General features: G+C 33.8%; 1 protein-coding gene across 1 annotated transcript; it reads right to left on the reverse strand.

Annotated features, from left to right (window-relative positions):
• Positions 1-8,980: 8,980 nt before the first annotated feature.
• On the reverse strand, positions 8,981-11,390 carry LOC125862719 (NAC domain-containing protein 100). Its single transcript, XM_049542848.1, has 3 exons — positions 11,219-11,390; positions 9,987-10,258; positions 8,981-9,553 (listed from the first exon to the last, which is right to left on the reverse strand). The coding sequence occupies exons 1-3, from the start codon at positions 11,370-11,372 to the stop codon at positions 8,981-8,983; spliced, it is 999 nt and encodes a 332-aa protein (XP_049398805.1). The 5' UTR covers positions 11,373-11,390.
• Positions 11,391-19,543: the final 8,153 nt, after the last annotated feature.

Genomic DNA, 19,543 nt, shown 5'->3' on the forward strand with positions numbered 1-19,543 from the left:
GAAATCTCACAGAAATAGGCTCATACTCGGTCATAGATAGACTGCCTTGAGTAAATCTCTCAAACCTCGGATGATTCTCCTCTCTCACATTCCAAGGAATGAATTAGTCATGAAAAGCACTAGAAAGCACATCTTACTCTGTCAGTGGAGATCCAATTGGTCTAGAACTTACAAAAGTCCTCCACCACTCTCTGGCGCGAACCACAAAGCTGAAGTGCAACAAATTGGACACCACGAGCACCCACCATACCTATAACTTCAAACATCTTTTGGCAGAAATTCAAGAACTCATGAGCACCCTCGCTCTTACCACCCTAAAATTGAGATTGTTTCATCTTCTGAAACCTCTCCTAACATTGTTGATCAGCCGCTGTCAGAATAACATTGGGAGAATAAAGGAAGCCTAACTACAAGTTCACTGTTAAAGTATTACTCTAACATGTGGTAATTAGTCAAAAAGGAAAAGAAAAAGGATATTTCACAAGAGGCATCACATAATCACCATGACTATCTAAACTTTACTTTAAAAGCCTAAAGAAAATTTACAAATAATTAGTACTTCCCCTAATCAACTTTAGGCAGCAAATGGAATAGGAAAATATCTATAGCCTTGTTGCATCGCACTGATCAACCTTGTTGTGTCGTGTAATTTATTTATGTGTTGATTTAAACATTATTTTAACCCTTATGTATTTACTTTATTCGTGTCATTCTATATAAATTGGCGACATCGATGTCAGAATGAGACTCTTGTGCGGGCAGTTGGAAGTGTTTTATAGTTTATTTTTAAGTCTGTTTAGTTACTAATGCTTAGTTGGTCTAGCCTATTGAGTACATGCAGATTGTACTCACCTCTTGCTTCTGTTATCCCTTTGATGTGGATCCTCCTCAGGGTGATCCTCGTTGTGGTTGATTGAATCCAACAGATTTCCTCTTTTGACGTTATGGTGAGATCATTTTTTCTAGATTGCCATTGATCTCAATATATCATTTTAAGTCTTTAATTTTCCTTTTGAAGATTTGAGATGTACTTCAGATTCTAGAAATATATTAGATGCTTTTTATACTTATGGTACCAGGTTTTGGAAAATTCATTGTTGTATTTCATCCTTTGTGGTCTAACTTTCTTTCGGGAGTCTCGTATATGCATTTCTTCCAGCTTACACACCATTTTGGGTTCTCAAGGGGTATGTCATCATGTCCTCAACTTTTGGATTGTGATAAATTGGTATAAGAACACTAGGTTTTGCGACTCCATAAGTTAAAGAGCAGGGTGTCTAGTAGTGTCTTGCAAGATCGGTACGCAGACGTCCGTACTTATCTTCGAGAGGCTACAAGCTAGTAGGATATATTCATTTCTGTTGATTCCTTTTGTGCAAATTATTCATATCAAGTATTGCATACCTTTAAATCTATTCTCTCTGCACAGATGACGAGTACTAGAGCTAATACTTCAGAGGGCGAGGTTGTACATACTGCCAGAGCCCTAGTTTGTGGGCAAGGCAAGGGATGTAGTGGAGTTAGGGGTCGTGGCCGAGCAAAAGAGGCAACACCTGCTTAAGGACGGGCAACTGAGGCATCACCTGTTCCCGTATTTGAGCTTGACGATGTTATTGAGCAAAAGATAGAGGTGAGGGAACCATCTCAACCTCATGTGATTCCCGACACTGCTTAGATGCTTCGGGTTTTGATCGTCAGGTTATTGCCTAGATTGGATAGTGCTCCTAATTCTAGTATTTGTCCGGGCATTGCAGGTTCTCCTATTACAGTTGGTGTTACACCACAAATTCAGGGGCCTAGTGTGGGATTTCATACTCATGGTTTCGCTTCAGTACCTTCTTTGGCACTTCCGAGATTTGCAGCTCCACTTGTTTCTTCTAGTGTAGTCATGTATGTCGCAGAGCAAAAGAGTTTCGAGAGATTTGTTAGATTGGCACATTCCAAGTTCGACGACACAGTTGAATAGAAGGCTTATGATTTCTTGTCTGAATGTTAGGACAGTTTGTTCAACCTGGGTATTTTAGAGGCTTATGGGGTGTCTTACACCTCTTATCAGTTTTTCAGGACGGGTGGATATCAATCAGGCCAGTGGACTGGTGGACCAGTTGTCGGTTCCTTAACGGGCCGGGCTAACCGGTCTTATGCCCCATCTAGCCTAGCTAGCATGGGCTAGGCATATTTTTTATGGGTCGATTACCATTTTGGTCTTACCAGTATCGGTCTCTTATTAGGATAGTCTTACCAGGCCGGAACCGGGCCAACTTGACCCAGTTGATAGGTTTGAGTTTACCTATATATATAATAGTTAGCATTTATGCATTTGTGAATGTTTCATAGATTAGCTCATGGTTTTAAGCATTGTTTATGTACATGTTTTTTATGATGAAATAAAAGGGCACACTTCCTGTTAGTGAAAACTTACAAGATAACAAAAATACAAGATTACAATTGAAAATAAATATGAAGAAAATAAATCTCTTCAGGCTGAGGCATGGATATCTCGCTCTCTTTAAGGAGATTCAAGCCCACTGCAACAACTGTTTTCACCAGTCCAGCAGTAGTCCTTTTTGACTTGTCCCCTCCAAGATACAACAGTCTTAACACAAAGTATAACTCAATAGCTCTGGAAAAGAGTTGAGTCCAAACAGTGGCGTAGCCAGGAATTTAATGAAGGGTGTCCAAACTTTTAATAGTAATTTTTTTTTAAAAAAATGACGATTTAAATTACCAAAACAAATAATCAAGTTAAATATAGGAATATTTTTAATAGAATTTCAAGTGTATAATTCAAAACTAACATAAAGAAAATAAACTACTATTAAAAAGATAATTTAAATATATTTTTACAATTATACTCGATGAGGTTTCATATCCTGAAACGTTTTTATAATAGACTCATTAGAAATAGTACGAAATACTTTCTTTTCTACATAGGCACTATACAACCGTCTAAANGAAGACCACCACTATTTATACTAGAAAAAGTCTTCCTAGCAATGAATAGGAAGATGGTGTGGTAAATAGTGAAGATAAATGTCCCAGGAGTTACATAGGTTATAAAGTATAATGGAGGAATAAAGAATGGGATTTCAATATGGAGGAGTAATGGTCATAGTTGACCACTACTAGTTCTGCCAGAATAATACAACGGCAATAGCAATATTGTAACCATCACATAATGGCCAATAATGCCTATGCAAATTGATTAACAGAAATGAGTAATTAGGCACTAATGCCTAACGTTCCAGCAATGATAATTGTCCACTAACTGCTAAAACATTCATCATTCTTTCTAACTCCAAAATAAAGCAAACTAATATATTAAAAATATTAATATTAAAATGCTAATAAACAAACAATCCCCCACTCATTTTAATATTAGATAAGAGAGTCCATCAGCTGAAGGAAGACTACTATGCATAATAAAGGTGTGCTCTGCATTGAACCTCCACTTAGTGAAATAGTAACTTTTACTCCAGAGTCGTAGTAGTCTCAGACTTGAACTATGACTGCTTAAGGGAAATAAAATATCACTGCTCACACATAATAATCAAGGTGTTGACATGAGCTTTAAAGCTAGCACGTTATGGCCATGTGCTACCCCGGTTTCATCAGTGCTTTTGAGAATAAGCCCAATTCTCATAGGAAGCGACCTACTTCCACACATCACATAGGTGAAATCTGTCGAGAGTGCTCCTGTAAGCTTAACACTCCACTCATACGGGCTATAGATATTCATTGAGAGTTTTATCAACTCAACCTTCACAAACTACGGGAAACAATGCACTCACATCATAGGAAGGGAAATAAAAAGATAGTGCATTTTTCACAACAAGTCATCATATGATTAGTTTTTCCCTTTGAATTTGGTTATATGATCTCTAGTCCCCAGGTTGGGTTTCCTCATATATGACTCAAGGATTTGTAGGCTTCAATCCTATCCCCTTCGATGTGCTCCAGACCTTTTCTCTTGTTAAGGCCTTAGTAAGAGGATCTGCAAGATTATCACAAGATTTGACATAATCAACACTAATGGTACCATTTGTCAAATATGATCTTACATTACTGTGTTTCCTCCTTATAGGTCGGGATTTACCGTTGTAATAACGGTTTTGAACCCTACCAATCACAGCGGTGCTATCACAATGAATTAAAATAGGAGGAATTGGTTTTTCAAAATAAGGTATTTGAAATAATAAATCTCTTAATCAATTTGCTTCCCTGAAGCTAAAGGAATTAGTTCAGCCTCCATGGTAGAGTTAGCAATTATAGTTTGCTTTTTTGATCTCCAACAAACAGCACCACCACCTAAAGTAAAGACATAACCAGTGGTAGAACATGAATCACTTGATAAAGTGTTCCAATCTGCATCACAAAAGCCTTCAAGTACAGCAGAATATTTTTTATAGAACAAACCACAATTTTTCGTTCCAATTAAATATTTCATAACTCTTGTTACAGCATGCCAATGTTCATTACCTGGCTTGCTTGTAAACCTGCCAAGTACTCCTACTGCATATGCAATATCAGACATGGTACAATCAGTCACATATCTCAAACTTCCGATTATGCTAGCATATTCCTTTTGATTTATTACATCATTTTCACTTTCAACAGGAAATAAGTGAACACTTGAATCAAAAGGAGTAGCAACATCCTTGCAATCAAGAAAGTTATATTTTTTCAAAATTTTCTCAACATAATGTGACTGGTCAAGAAAAATTCCATCACATGTTCTTGTTATTTTTATTCCAAGAATAAAATTTGCCTCACCAAGATCTTTCATATCAAAATGGCATCTAAGAATATTTTTAGCTTCATCAATAACATTCATCTTAGAGCCAAAGATCAATAAATCATCAACATATAGGCAAATAATCACATGTGAATTATTCCAAGACTTATGATATATACACTTATCATACTCATTTGTTTTAAAACCATTTTCAATCATGCAAGAATCAAACTTTTCATGTCATTGCTTAGGTGCCTATTTCAAGCCATATAGGGATTTAGTAAGTTTACAAACTTTGCTTTCTTGGCCTGCTTCAACAAAAGACTCGGGTTGATCCATATAAATTTCCTCATTTAGGTCTCCATTTAAAAAAGCAGTTTTTACATCCATTTGATGAATTTGCAAATCAAAAATTGCAGCCATAGCAATTAAAAGTCTTATGGATGTAATTCTTGTTACCGGTGAAAAAGTATCAAAAAATTCTAGGCCTTCTAGTTGTTTAAAACCTTTTGCAACTAGCCTAGCCTTGTATTTATCAATAGATCCATCCGGTTTCAACTTTTTTCTTAAGACCCATTTGCAACCAATAGTTTTACAACCCGGTGGTAAATCAACTAACTTCCAAGTTTTATTAGAAATTAGTGATTCCATTTCATCATTTACAGCCTCTTTCCAAAATATAGAATCATGTGAAGATAATGCTTCTTTCAAAGTGAGAGGGTCATCTCCAACATTAAACACATAAAAATCAGGACCAAAATCTTTTTCTACTCTAGCTCTTTTACTTCTTCTTAACTCAAAATCATCAACTTCTTTATTTTTCAAAGTAGAAGTAGAAGAACTAGGTAGTGACAAAATATTTTGTTCAATCCTTTGACCCCCACTATTTTTAGAATCAAAAGGAAATTTATTCTCATGAAAAATAGCATCACCCGATTCTATCACAATATTATCTTCAAGATTAAAAAATCTATAGGCTGTACTATTTGAAGCATAACCAAGAAAAGCACAAGTAGTAACTTTCTTACCCAACTTTGTAATCTTGGGATCCATTAGCCTCACAAAGGCTAGACAACCCCAAACTCTTAGATATCCCAAACTTGGCTTGTAACCTTTCCACAATTCAAAAGGTGTCAATTTAGACTTTTTATGAGGCACACGATTCAACACATAACAAGCAGTTAAAATAGCTTCACCCCAAAAATTTAAAGGTGCATGTGACTCAATAAGCATGGCATTAGTCAATTCAACCAAAGTTCTATTTTTCCTTTCCGCTACTCCATTAGATGAAGGAGAGTAAGGAGGAGTAGTTTCATGAATTATTCCCAATGATCTAACAAAAGAATTAAACTCATTTGACTCATATTCACGGCCTCTATCACTTCTAATTCTTTTTATTTTTCTTCCAAACTGATTTTCAACCTCATGGAGATAAGTTTTGAAATTTTCAAAAGCATCACTTTTATTTTTCATCAAGTAAACATATGTAAACTTAGAAAAATCATCAATGAAAGTGATAAAATATCTATTACCTCCACGAGTTAAAATTCCACCAAGTTCACAAATATCAGTATGAACTAATTCTAACAAATCAGTTTTTCTTTCAACTTGAAAATGAGGCCTTTTAGTGATTTTGGCTTTACTACAAGCCTCACACTTTTCAAAATTCTTTTTAATCATTGGAATTAATCCTAAACTACTCATGATTCCAACATAACGATCATTAATATGACACAAACGAGCATGCCAAAAATTGGTAGAAGAAAGCATGTAAACAGAAGTAGAAGTTTTATTCATTTCAACATTCAATTTGAACATCCCATCACATGCATACCCCTTTCCCACAAAAATACCCTTCTTCACTATTACATATTGATCAGATTCAATAATCTGTTTAAAGCCTGCTTTATTAAGAAGAAAACTAGACATCAAATTTTTCCTCATAGAAGGAGTATAAAGTACATCTTTCAAAGTTAATACCCTTCCAGAAGTAAAACACAATTCAACATCTCCCTTTCCAAGCACTTGAGTAGTGTGAGCATCACCAAGCATGATGGTTTTGGGCTCCTCAAAATGAGTATATTTCTTAAACCAGTCTTTGTCATAACAGACATGACGGTTTGCACCAGAATCAGCCCACCATCCATCAACATTCTCAACCATGTTTATGTCGGTAATCACCGCCACAAAAGGTTCTTCGGTAACGTTTGCCTGAGGGTTAGGACCACGTTTCCGGAATCTGCAAAATCGAGCAATATGCCCACTCTTGCCACAAACAAAGCACGGTCCTTTGTCTTGAACTTGTTGATTTTGTGCTTGGTTATTTTCACCATTATTTTTCTTGGGAGGTCTACCATTATTTTTCTTGAATTTTTTCTTCTTAGGCTTCAAAGAAGTATTTTTGTGAGTTTCAGGAGTAGCATTATTTGAAGTAATTAAATTTACCTTCGTTGTGATGTTGTTCTCTTCTGTTTGTAAAAGTGCATCTTGGCCCCTTGCCTCTTCTTCCATGCGGATTTTCATTATCAAGGTTTCAAGAGAGGTTTCCTTTTGTTTGTGGCGCATAGTTTTTTGAAATTCCTTCCAAGAAGGTGGAAGTTTATCTACTATGCCACAAACAATAAGGTTATCTCCAATTTTTACCTCCTCGGACCTTAGCTCTCCAACAATCATTATAAAGTCTTGAGCTTGGTCTACCACTGATTTGTTGTCCACCATTTGGAAACGAAAAAATCTACTAGCCGCATATTTTTTCGCTCCAGCCTCTTCGGTATCATACTTACTCTGCAACGCTTTCCAAATTTTCTTTGCACTAGAGTAAGTTCTATCATAATAATCATAAAAATTATCAGATAGACAATTAAGAATATAATACCGACACTTATAGGAATCACCATCGTACTTTTCCACTTTCTCTAGATGAGAAATAGTTTCATCATCATTCATAGAGGTGATGTCTACTTTATTAGGATTCTTCTCAGTTAACACATAAGAAACATTGAGAAGACTCAAGTAGAAAAGTACTTTACCCTTCCATCTCTTAAAATGGTTACCATTGAACCGAAATGGCTTGTTAAGGTCTCCCATCTTGACATCCGCATTTTTTTCAATTGTAGCCATATTGAATCTCCTTAAAATTGTTAGTGAAAAATTACAAGATAACAAAAATATAAGATTACAATTGAAAATAAAAATGAAGAAATAAATCTCTTCAGGCTGAGGCGCGGATATCTCGCTTTCTTTAAGGAGATTCAAGCCCACTGCAGCAAATGTTTTCACCGGTCCAGCAGTAGTCCTCTTGACTTGTCCCCTCCAGGATACAACAGCCTTCACAAAGTATAACTCAACAACTCTGGACAAGAGTTGAGTCCAAAGCTCCACAAAAGAAACACCTCCCTTCAACTAATAAGAACTCTCTTTTTGACAAACCTTATGCACTTTATATTTCTTGTTGTGTTGTGTGTCAAACCAAACGAAGACCACCACTATTTATACTAGAAGAAATCTTCCTAGCAATGAATAGGAAGATGGTGGTAAATAGTAAAGATAAATGACCTAGGAGTTACATAGGTTACAAGGTATAATGGAGGAATAAAGAATGAGATTTCAATATGGAGGAGTAATGGTCATAGTTGACCACTACTAGTTCTGCCAGAATAATACAACGGCAATATCAATATTGTAACCATCACATAATGGCCAATAATGCCTATGCAAATTGATTAACAGAAATGAGTAATTAGGCACTAATGCCTAACGTTCCAGCAATGATAATTGTCCACTAACTGCTGAAACATTCATCATTCTTTCTAACTTCAGAATAAAGCAAATTAATATATTAAAAATATTAATATTAAAATGCTAATAAACCAACACTTCCTTAATGGGTAAATTCCTTTTTTTAAAGAAAAATCTTAAAGCACATATTAATTTTAAAAGCATAAACGCTCAAAAGAGGAATTAAATTGTTACATAGTGTGGAAGCATGATTGTAAATAAAAGACAAATTACAACAAAGACTAGGGATTTTCCCAAGTCAATAAAAGACTAAATTCACCTATCTTTTTTTTTACTTATTTATGTCTCATAGATTTTTTTTTCCCTATGGACTTACTTGTTGCATATACAGTAAAAACACATCTAAAAAAGCATTCATTCCAATTTCCAACAAATAGTCTTGGTTGGTTCCAACTCCCTTCTTTACAAAGCTGTAGTTAGTTGTGACTACTGAAGACTAATGCTCTTTCACCAAATATTGGAGTCCAATTGTTCCTGTGGCTGTTGATGCTGTACAGAATTATCTAATGCCATAGATGAAGAAGGTGCCCCAATACTATTCACAGCAAAATCATTTCCAAACTGCGTTGTGAGAATATTCTCCTGTGGGAGCATAAACGCGTAGTCATGTGTAGTAGTAGTAGAACTTGTAGCTTGTTCCCTTGGCGAATAACCCCTTAATTGTAATGCCCTAAAAAGCAATGAATTTACTGATGAAAGATTAGAGCTTAACAAGTTCGAAGACCAAGGTAGTAATGGATGAGTGTTTGCTGCTGCTGCTTCCCTTGTTGCAGCAGCAGCAGCAGCAGCCAAGTTTATATTATCGTTATTGTAATTATGCAAGGAAATATTGTTGATCGCGCTTGATGGAGTAGTGGTTAGGTAGTTGAAATTAAATGGTAGCTCAATATCTCCAAGCTCATTTGCTATTGTGTAATTAGTGTCACAAGGTGACTCTAGGGATAGAGGAGAAGATGATGTTGGTTGTGGCTTTTTCACAGTTGAACTCTTTTGGAACACCCTGCAGACTACCCATTCCTCCTGAAAGCAAGACAACAAAAATTTAATATATTAATCGCGGAATAATAACACTCCCTTTCTCCCATTCCTCATGGTGTATTCTATTTCTTTCTTTAAGATGTAGTTACAACTCTCTTTGGCTACCTGACTTTGCCCTTGGTGGTGGAGGTTCATTTATCCCCTCCCCCATGTAATTGAAAAAAATAAATCATATTACTAAGATTTGAATATAATTATATATAAAATGTTAATATTGAATATAGAAAAATACACACTCTTTTTGTCTCATTCTATATGACTTACTTTCCTTTTTAGTCAGTTTCATAAATAATTACACATTTCTATATATAGTAATAATTATATATGACTCATTTTAGACGACAAGTTACAAAAGTCTTTCCTTTTAAAATTTCGTTTCAAATGTATTGTTTTTTTTAATTGTGAATGTACTTACCTTAGAAGGTTTGTAACCAAATCTTGTTTCAATTCTGTATTCATGCATAACCCAATTGGTTTTTTCACCCTTAGGAGCTCTTCCTCTGTAGAAAACTAGGGTTTTCTTCATCCCAACAAGGACTCCCGTTCCACCACGAAATATCTCTTTATCCTTCCCTGTTGTTTTCCAGTAGCCTGCTTCTGTAGCTCTGTTTGTTCGAAGTCCTGTTGGATACTTTCGATCTTTTAGACTGAAGAAATACCATTCTTTTTCTCCCATTGACGCTTTTGCTGTACCACAACATTAAGAAATTAACAACTATCGAAATATTTCATTATCGAATATTCATTTATTTTTAGTTTTTTTTATTATCATAGTGGTTGCTATTTGGTGAGCTTATTCACATAAATATAACTCTCCGCTTCATTTTTTTCTACCTTCATATCCACTTACACACGCAATGTTTGTCAACATAGAGAAGTAGTAATTAAAAATATGATAAATGCCTAGGGCTTTTGCAAAAGAAGAATGTCATTTTCTGTTTGTTTGCTACATAATTAAGCATCCTGTACATGGAGTTATAATCAGTGGCGTAGCCACATATAACATCCTTTGTTGAAAAATTATAATTATATATAGAAAATTGTACAAAGTATATATACAAGTCAAAAATTATTATATATATATATATTAAATCTTGGACACTAGACCAAATCTCTGACGACTCGTTATAATCTCATACGCTATCTTTGCCTACTATTTATTTATTTGTTTATTTATAAAATATATATTTATTCATGAAAAAAAAAAAAAGATAAAGGAAGAAGCAAGAAATAAAATATTCTCATTTTTGCTCTCCCATGAGTGGATTATACAATTTGAACTTCCCAAACTACATGCTAAATTATACATCAATACACATAGTAACATTTCTATCTATCTATCCTTCTTTCAAAATATAATAAGTAGGTAAAAACTAGCTGAACATATATAGATTGAGCTAGAGCTAGAACAACACAAAACAATTTGTATAAATTGTTCGTAATTAACTAAAAAAAAATTGATAATATATTCATCGCTAAATAAGATTACTGACTAGCTAATTTTGATGTTTAACTACAAAATTTGTCTGTTGCTAATAATATTAATATTTTTAATTTCTTTTAGTAGTGACATTGAAGATTGAAATAAGGGGTAGAAAGAAGCAAATGAAGATGATTGAATGATCAAAATATAAAATACATAATTACCAGGGAGGTCCCAAGGCTCAGACTTGTTGAGATCAACATCAGTAATAGCTCTAGCAGTGAAGTTGAAATCAGAAACTTTATTATTCAGATAATAAGTAATGAGTTCTTCATCTGTTGGATGAAACCTGAACCCTGGAGGAAGATTTTCCTCCATTATATGACAATCTTGTTAAATTAATTTTCTAAAGCAAATTAAAAGTACGGATGTAAATAAGATGCCTATTATATATATGTTGTAAAGCTGCGTTAATTTCTATGCACATTTTTTAATAATTAATATTACAGCTATCGTATATTGACAAAGATAGTGTATATACGAGGATTTACATTTGATTTTGTCTTTATTATAATGCCACTATATGAAGTGAGGTGGCTGCTCACCTCTACCCCTCTAAAATGACACAATTAGGGTTGATGTCAAAATTTAATAGTATTACTAAAAATGTGTTTAAATGAATATAACAATAATATATTTTGTGAAATTTCAGAAGTGGGGTTTGAGAAGGTAAATTGTATGCTGACAATGGCGGAATCAATACATATTGTAGATTTATAATAATATTGCTATGTATTGCTAAAAATGGTAATAAATACTAAAATCAGTAATTATTTATTAAAAGGTACCCATCCAAGTAATATAGTCCCTTACTTGAGTTGAGGGGGTTCAATATTAAACATGTAGACATAAAATATAAATTCAATCCTATATACACATTATAATTTTTCGACTCAGGGGTTCAGGTGAACCCCTGAACTCCATGTAGATCCCCCTTCTGTACACATACTTTATCTCTACATCGTAGATGTAGAAAAATTGTTTCTGATTGACCATCAACTCAAGTAATGCATCTCAAAGCAGTTTGAAAAAGGGAATACGAAAATGATTTTACATATTAAGTAATTTTCAAATTATTTTAATGGAGAAGAGACTAAAATACGTTGAACTATGAAATTCGGTACGATATTGTCGTCCATCCACCTTATGACTGTAGACCGTTAGAAATAAGAGTATCTTTTGCCCGAATGGTTAATAATGTCAAGGAATTTTTCACCCAAAAAGTAAATATAGGGTAATATTATACCAAATCTCATAGTTCAAAAGTATTTGAGGCACTTCTCCAACTTTAATTTGTATCTGGGATAATCATACTTTTGGTCTATCTATATAAATTTTTATTTCACTCGTTATGATATTTGATTTCATATATTTAATCTTCAATAAATTAAAAAAATATGCTTTTAATTCTTTTATATAGAAAAATATATTATATTTAAATTACTTTTGAAATTATATTATCCGCAAATATATATTGATCAACAAATCAGCAATACATACTTAAACATTGCACATTGTCAATAAAATAGTCTAATTATTGATATAACTCTGTAAATTTAGAATGACTCGCAATCAAGAGGATGAAAAAGTGTTAAAGAATGACAAAAGTCTCACATCGGTGGTTAATGAGATGGGTGGACTCCTTATAAGGCTTGGGCAATCCTCCTCCCTTTGAGCTAGCTTTTGGGGTGTGAGTTAGGCCTAAGATCTAATTTAACATGGTATTAGAACAGGGTCAGTCTCACCCGATGTTGGGGCCCCCAAAATCAAAATTGCCCACACACCAGATGCTAAGCACTGGGCGTGAGGTGGGGTGTTAAAGAATGACAGTCTCACATCGGTGGTTAATGAGATGGGTGGACTCCTTATAAGGCTTGGGCAATCCTCCTCCCTTTGAGCTAGCTTTTGGGGTGTGAGTTAGGCCTAAGATCTAATTTAACAAAAAATGCATCACTTCAACTAATTAACGGTTCAATGTACTTAAGTCAAATATCATAATGGATAAAAATAAAATTACTTATATTTGAGAAATCAAAATTAAAGTGTTTCTCTTTTTATTTTAATTTACGTGACATTTTTCTTCGTGAGTATAAAAAAATGGCTTCTTTGTATATTTGAAAATGGATAAAAGTCTCCCTTAATTTATTGGAGTTGGAACAAAATACATACTGTCCATCTATTTAGCCAAAAATATCCCCAACATTTTCATTTTGGCCCAAAAGTGTCTTGAAAGCTAACACACAATCTAAATAAAACGAACAAAGGATCAGAACTTCCCATTATCTATTATTGGATTTGGTTGAAAATGCCATTGTGAACACATATCAAATTAAATGACCCCTAACTTGCTAAAATAAGTATTTTAAAAGAAAACACTTTTTGACTTGTCAAAAACTTTGGCCAAAAAGAATAGTAATATTAGATATATTTATAATGTACCCCACTATTTTTAAATTTTATGATTTTAAATATGCATATGCAATGTTAGAGTTAAGAGTGTTACTCGCTCAACTATCTCAATCAGAGTTATATATATTCAAAATTTCAAATATCTGAATGATAAACGTTAACATGTCTGAAAATCTCTAATTGCGTCTATTGAGCCACAAAAAGTAGCATATGTGCATGTATCAATTTCTTGGTATTTTAAACCTACAATAATTCATAGATTTTAGCAACAAAATATCATTAGAGGCATGTTAAAATTTTCAAGAAATCAACATTGGCTAGTTATATTAGTGTGCAAATGTGGGATTTTTTTTAGTTTAAGTATGGTTGAGTTATAGAATTGAAAGTAGAGTATGCAAAATGTTAGTATTGTTTTTCTTATTTTTGTTGTTGTAGATATAGTTGTAGTGTTCTTAATTATATGCTAACAACATGCATTTGTTAGTAAAAGTATTTATTTATTTTTAAAAAAAAACATATATACTTACTTAATGAGTTTTATATTTAGTAATAATTTAGCTTTAAACTTCCAATTTTACATTTACTAATTTATAGCTATACATTTTATTTATAACTTATTTTATAACAAACTTAAAATATTTGTAAATTTTTTGTTTGATCAAATATCTAATTTACAAGTAATTGAGATATTGTTTAAGTTGCATAGCCAACAACCTCACCAAATTTTACCCACTTTGCTCCAATGTGAACCCAAAATCCTTTTCGTGATCCTCAGTGTTTTATTCACACTTGTTTTTTCCCTTCTCCTTTTACCCCCAATTTATTCACACCAAGCTGCTACACCATATCAAATTAATTTATGTTACCGTACGTCGTTAATTGATGATACTCTCTCCGTTTTAATTTATTTATTTAATGAAATATAAAAAAGTAAGATTTTTTAAAAAATCTTGTGGTTTTAAACGGAAGATATGTAGAATGTTTTCTATCACATGTTGTTTAATTTGTAGTCTTAAACACATCATGTGAGAAGCTAAAATAAAAGATTTTTCAAAAAAAGGATAAAGACAATCACTTTAAAACATATTTAAAATAGGGATAAGTGTCAAAAACACACCTAAACTATCCTTTAAACTATTGAGAGTGTGAGTTTCATACCTATATTATCACTTATTAGTTTGAGAAACACACCTCTATTTTTAATAATACTCTCATCATAGTGTGTGTAATACACTCTCTATTTTATTCAAAAAAATTGCCACATCATACTCCACATGGACAACACATTTCACCTTGATAAAAATTTAATAAATATTAGTATTAATTAAAATTAAGATTAAAAAATTATTATCCATATAAAATAAAATGTAAAACATTTTTCTCACTCCACTGAGATAAAATGGATAAAAGTTTCCCCTAAATATCAATTTTTTAGGGTATGAATGGGTGTTTTTTTTTTTGGGAGGGGGGGGAGGGGAAGTATGGTAGATAGTTTAGGTATAAAATTCACACTCTCAATAGTTCAGGTATGAAACTAAAAAAAAAGGAATAGTTTAAGTGTGTTTTTGACACTTAACTCTTAAAAATAAAAGTTTGACGAACAAAATTGAAATAGATGAAATATACATACATACCCAAGTATAGCCGGGTTTTTTTCCAACACCAAATCAAGTTAAATCAAAATCATTAGTCAGATTCTTTTTATTCGACTCAATTAGCGATTTGGTTTGATTTTCGGTTCAATTTTATACATCCCTACTCATAATCATCACACCCTATGTATGGCTGATTCACGTATGGCATTTAATATCTTAACTTGATCAAGCGTATTTAATTTCTTAAATTTTTATTGTGATTCTAGCATTGTTTAATTTATCGAAAAATTCATTATTTTGATTTAACAATAAAATTTGAATAAATAGGTTAAAGGTAGTAGGTTAAGATCGATCAAGTTCGTTTCCTCTAGGCTAGAACACCAAGGGGATTTCTTAATACAAGAGTTTAATCTACTAGAATGGAAAGCAAGTTTCGAATAAGGCAAGAATCATTATTCTATGTTCTAAGGGAAGAAGATCAAAAAATTAATATGTTTTTTCTTGGGGGTTTCTCCAATGCCTCCTATTCTCTCAAGAGACTCATTTTATAGGTCATAAAAGTTGAATCGTCACCTTTATATGAAATATTGATTACACATTGTTGGGTATAACAAGAGTTAATGAGAAATGGAGGGAAGATGAAAAGAGGAATTGAAAAAGATTCTCTTATGCTTTAAGAAAAGGCATTTCTCCCTCATTGGTGATGGAAAGAAAAATTGAAGTGTTTAAATAGAGAAACACTTCTACTGATTGTTAAAAGGGTTGGAAGGAGGGACCCCCCTCGCGTCGTCGTTTGGTTCAGCTTCATGATCGATCGAGAGATTATTTTTGGACAAAGTTTGTTTTAATTATTTATTTATTTAATTAATTAAATTAAATTGAATGGCCAAAATGTTTCAAATATTTAGTTAATTAACCGAAACGTTCCGATCCGACTCGGATCCGCGCGACCTATTTTATTTAAAACACTTTCCCTTTTTATTTGAATTTTCTGCCATTGGAGATGACTGTTCTGAAAGGTTGCAACTTTCAGGAACAACCAGGACCGTTTGAAAGGTTGCAAACTTTCATAAATGGTCATGTGATTTCTGAAATATTGCAACCTTTCGGAACCAGTTCTTCTTGTCTATAAATATTTACCTTTGATTCCTCGGATTACTACTTACGAAAATTTTGAATTGTTCTTCTTCTTCTTCCGCACAGAACTTAATCGTGTACTTTACTATCGTTGAGTGGCTCGTTGACACCAGAGTTTTGGGTATTAATACACTAGTGATTGAGATCATTCTATCCTAGGAGAACATATTCCAAATCAAACCTCGGATACTAGAGGGGAATAATTTCCTTAAGGGGGACACTGTGCATTCAGTGAGCTTGATCTTCTTTCCATTTTGTTCTTCAGATTCTGGTACGTTTTTACAGATTTTAGTTTTATTAATTAATTTTCTTCTTCACTGGTTCATCGAAACTTTGATAACTTCGTGTTTCTACAAAGTTTCTGGTAATCAGTAGTACTATTTAAACACAGATTGGCTTACAATCTTAAGGAAATTATTTATTTTATTTTAATATGTGTTTCTGGTGGATACAAAAATCTTCGTGGTTTTATACTCATATTAAGTTTACAATTTAAGTTATTGCTTACTCAGTCATCTGTATCAATTTTTGTTTATTTTAAATTCTGAAATGACAAATGATAATGTTACGGTGGCTATTGTTGCACCAACCCGAACTGTTGTACCACCAGCAGAGAAACCGAGAAAATTCTCTGGTATGAATTTCAAAGTATGGCAGCAACGGATATTTTTTTGGCTTACTACTCTTGGTTTGCATAAATTTACCAATGAAGAAACTTCAGTGCCTACTGCTGATATGTTAGACAGAGAAAGGTTCATGATTATTGAAGCATGGACACATGCAGACTTTATATGTAAGGGCTGCATTCTGAGTGCTTTAGAGGATGACTTATATATTGTCTATAGTGCAATGACAACTTCGAAAGAATTGTGAAATGCACTTGAGAAGAAATATAAGACAGAAGATGCATGCTTGAAAAAGTTTGTGGTCGCAAAGCTTTTAGACTATAAAATGTAAGATAGTAAAACTGTTGGATCACAAGTGCAGGAACTTCAACTTATTTTCCTTGATCTGATTGCTGAGGATATGGTAGTAAATGAAGCTTTTCAAGTGGCTGCAATGATCGAGAAGTTACCTCCTTCATGGAACGACTTCAAGAATTATTTAAAGCACAAACGTAAGGAAATGAACCTTGAAGATCTTGTGATTCGACTCAAGATCGAGGAAGATAAGAAAACCGCCGGAAAGAAATCTCGTGGAAATTCGATAATAATGGGAGTTAATATTGTTGAAGAAGCTCCTACCAAATGCAAGAAGAGAAAGAAGTCCAATGGACAGAAGTCAGAACAGGCCAAGAAGAAATTCAAGGGTAACTGTTACAACTGTGGTAAGGCTGGTCACAAGTTTTCTGACAGTCGTGCTCCAAGAAAGGACAACGACAAAGGCAAAAGTCAAGCAAACATCGTGGAAGAGATGTAAGATGCAGATGACCTCTGTGCAATAATCTCATAGTGCAACTTAGTTGGAAATCCCAAGGAGCGGTTTCTTGACTCAGGTGCCACTCGACATATTTGTTCTGCAAAAGAAGCCTTTGCAACGTATACTCTTGCTGAGTTCGATGGAGATTTATTCATGGGGAACACAACAAAAACAAGGATTACATGAACTGGAAAAGTAATGTTGAAAATGACATCCGACAAGGTGTTGACTTTGAACAACGTTCTGCACGTTCCTACCATTAGGAAGAATTTAGTTTCTATCGTACTGCTCATTAAGAGCGGGTTTAAGTGTGTCCTAGCTCGTGACAAAGCTGTAATAAGTAAGAATGAGATGTTCTTAGGAAAGTGAGACATCAAAGNTTCGACTCAAGATCGAGGAAGATAAGAAAACCGCCGAAAAGAAATCTCGTGGAAATTCGATAATAATGGGAGTTAATATTGTTGAAGAAGCTCCTACCAAAGGCAAGAAGAGAAAGAAGTCCAATGGACAGAAGTCAGAACAGGCGAAGAAGAAATTCAATTGTTACTGTTACAACTGTGGTAAGGCTGGTCACAAGTTTTCTGACTGTCGTGCTCCAAGAAAGGACAACGACAAAGGCAAAAGTCAAGTAAACATCGTGGAAGAGATGTAAGATGCAGATGACCTTTGTGCAATAATCTCAGAGTGCAACTTAGTTGGAAATCCCAAGGAGCGGTTTTTTGACTCAGGTGCCACTCAACATATTTGTTCTGCAAAAGAAGCCTTTGCAACGTATACTCTTGCTGAGTTCGATGGAGATTTATTCATGGGGAACACAATAACAACAAGGATTACATGAACTGGAAAAGTAATGTTGAAAATGACATCCGACAAGGTGTTGACTTTGAACAACGTTCTGCACGTTCCTACCATTAGGAAGAATTTAGTTTCTATCGTACTGCTCATTAAGAGCGGGTTTAAGTGTGTCCTAGCTCGTGACAAAGCTGTAATAAGTAAGAATGAGATGTTCTTAGGAAAGTGAGACATCAAAGTTTGACGCATACATTTTTTTCTAGCCGGAGATAGAGGAAAATAGAAAGATATGGACTTTCTTCATATTGTAAAGGGGAGCAAAGTCCATTTTTTGCTCCCTCTATTGATAGAAAAAGGGCACTCCTGCCGTCGTTTCAGTACCTCACTGAGGGCCTCTTCAAACTGAATGTAATGGTTGTTGACAATATTAATAAGAATTCTGCTTCTGTTTACTTATTGGAGTCAAATGATTTATGTCATGCCCGTTTGGGACATGCAAATTACAAAGCCTTGTAAAAATTAATTACTTTAGAAGTATTGCCTGATTTCAAATGTGATAAATCGAAATGTGAAATCTGTGTGGAATGTAAGTTTGTTAAACATCCTTATACTGTTGACAGGAATTCTAAACATTTAGGCTTAATTCATACAGATATATGCAATATGAAGTCAATACCATCTCGCGGTGGGAAAAAATATTTTATAACTTTTATTGACGATTGCACTCGATTTTGTTATGTATATTTGATTAATAGTAAGGATGAAGCAATTGATGCATTTAAGCAATACAAAAATGAAGTGGAAAATCAATTGAATCTAAAGATAAAAATGATTCGGAGTGATAGGGGTGGAGAATACGAATCTCCTTTTGCAGAGATATGTTTGGAATATGGTATTACTCATCAAACTACTGCATCATTTACTACACAATCAAATGATTTGGCGGAACGAAAAAATAGAGCATTAAAGGAAATGATGAATGCCTTGATAATCAGTTCTGGTTCACTGCGAAACTTGTGGGGGGGAGCCATCTTTACGGCTAACAAGATACTCAATAGGGTACCCCGTAGCAAAATGCAATCGATTTCATATGAGTTATGGAAAGGAAGGAAACCCAACTTAAAATATTTCAAAGTG

This window comes from Solanum stenotomum, chromosome 4 (assembly GCF_019186545.1).
Source record: "Solanum stenotomum isolate F172 chromosome 4, ASM1918654v1, whole genome shotgun sequence".
In the NCBI taxonomy this organism is placed as follows: domain Eukaryota; kingdom Viridiplantae; phylum Streptophyta; class Magnoliopsida; order Solanales; family Solanaceae; genus Solanum; species Solanum stenotomum.